The 1,249-nt window shown below is 34.3% G+C and overlaps 1 protein-coding gene across 1 annotated transcript in view; it reads right to left on the bottom strand.

Annotated features, from left to right (window-relative positions):
- Nucleotides 1-6: 6 nt before the first annotated feature.
- Nucleotides 7-1,249, bottom strand: part of LOC114024771 (THO complex subunit 2-like) — a gene marked incomplete at its 5' end in the record, with an annotated part of 41,642 nt that continues 40,399 nt past the window's right edge. The window contains one exon of the mRNA XM_027837911.1: nt 7-1,042. Within this exon, the coding sequence (XP_027693712.1) occupies nt 820-1,042 (223 nt within the window). The remainder of the gene's footprint in view (nt 1,043-1,249) is intronic.

Raw genomic sequence — 1,249 nt, 5'->3', positions numbered from 1 at the left:
TATTTGAACCTGAAGATAAATGAGAGCCACATGAGTTTAATGAAATAGGTAGCTGCCAAGGCAGATCTGTGCTTCAAAAATGGCTTCTTGTAGACTGGACTAGGAAAATATTTGACTGATGGATATCAACCAGAAGGTTCTTACAATTATCCAGGCTTAAGTGACAAGAAGCATGTTGGGTTTGAGATATCCAATAAGCATTTGGCAATGTGAGACTCTTTGCACCTTCCTCTTCTACCTTTTGCACAACATTTGCAGTCTTGTTCATAATGTTACCATTTCAAATATTTTAAGACAACAATTATGTGACTGATACATGAATCTCTTCTCTAAGATAAATAATATATATTCCTGCATCAAGCCATCAAAGACCACTTCCTTGAGACCTTTGTCTAATTTAGTCTCCTCTGAATGATACCTAACTTAACAATGGGACACACAACTGTTAACACTCCAGAGGGAGTGTCTTCCAAGCAGTACTCCATTCTGAGTTTTCTCTCCTGACTTTACATATTTCTTTTCCATACATACACGTTATATAATATTGTGAATTACAGTAATCTATGATTGTGTTCTATCTTTCTAACTTTCTCAGGTCACAGCCCAGAAACCTATAAGCAGATGTTCAATAAAGGCTTGTAGTACTGCAAACTATTCTAAGATTCCAATAAAATAGAAAATGAACAATCAGTTGACATGATTACATAAATACTGTGAGACACATAGGTCACTACCCATTAATTTTTCATTTGTATCCATATAGAGTTAATAGACACAAAATATTCAATAATGTTGGGATTTCATTAAATACTTAATACGTTAATTTGTTTCTCCCCAAGGTTTTAAAAATGGCATACCAGTGTCCTCAGTACAGCTTTCTTCCACTTTAGCTGCAGTTACTGAGAGAGACGAAGTTAGTCCAACACCACCAGAGACATTTTGAACAAGTGCAGCAACTACATTCGTTGGACGAAGATCTTTGTGATGAAATTCATTTTCTGGTACCATGGAAAGTTTTCTATTTTTCAACTGCCCAGAATAGCTTAAAATTATTTAAAGTATTAAATACGTAAGTGTCAATAATGGCCAACGACAGATCTTAGTCTACAAAAGCAAATCAAGAAAGTTATATTTTACCACAAATTTGATCCTTTAAGCTACTAATTGTGCCTTTTGATTTGATTTTGATATTACCTGAAAGCCACTGTAGAGGTTGAAAAAGAAAGAATGTTTATTTAACTATTCCTTC

This window comes from Vombatus ursinus, unplaced genomic scaffold (genome assembly GCF_900497805.2).
Source record: "Vombatus ursinus unplaced genomic scaffold, bare-nosed wombat genome assembly UNPS02014824.1, whole genome shotgun sequence".
In the NCBI taxonomy this organism is placed as follows: domain Eukaryota; kingdom Metazoa; phylum Chordata; class Mammalia; order Diprotodontia; family Vombatidae; genus Vombatus; species Vombatus ursinus.
This window is presented reverse-complemented; position numbering and strand designations above follow the sequence as displayed.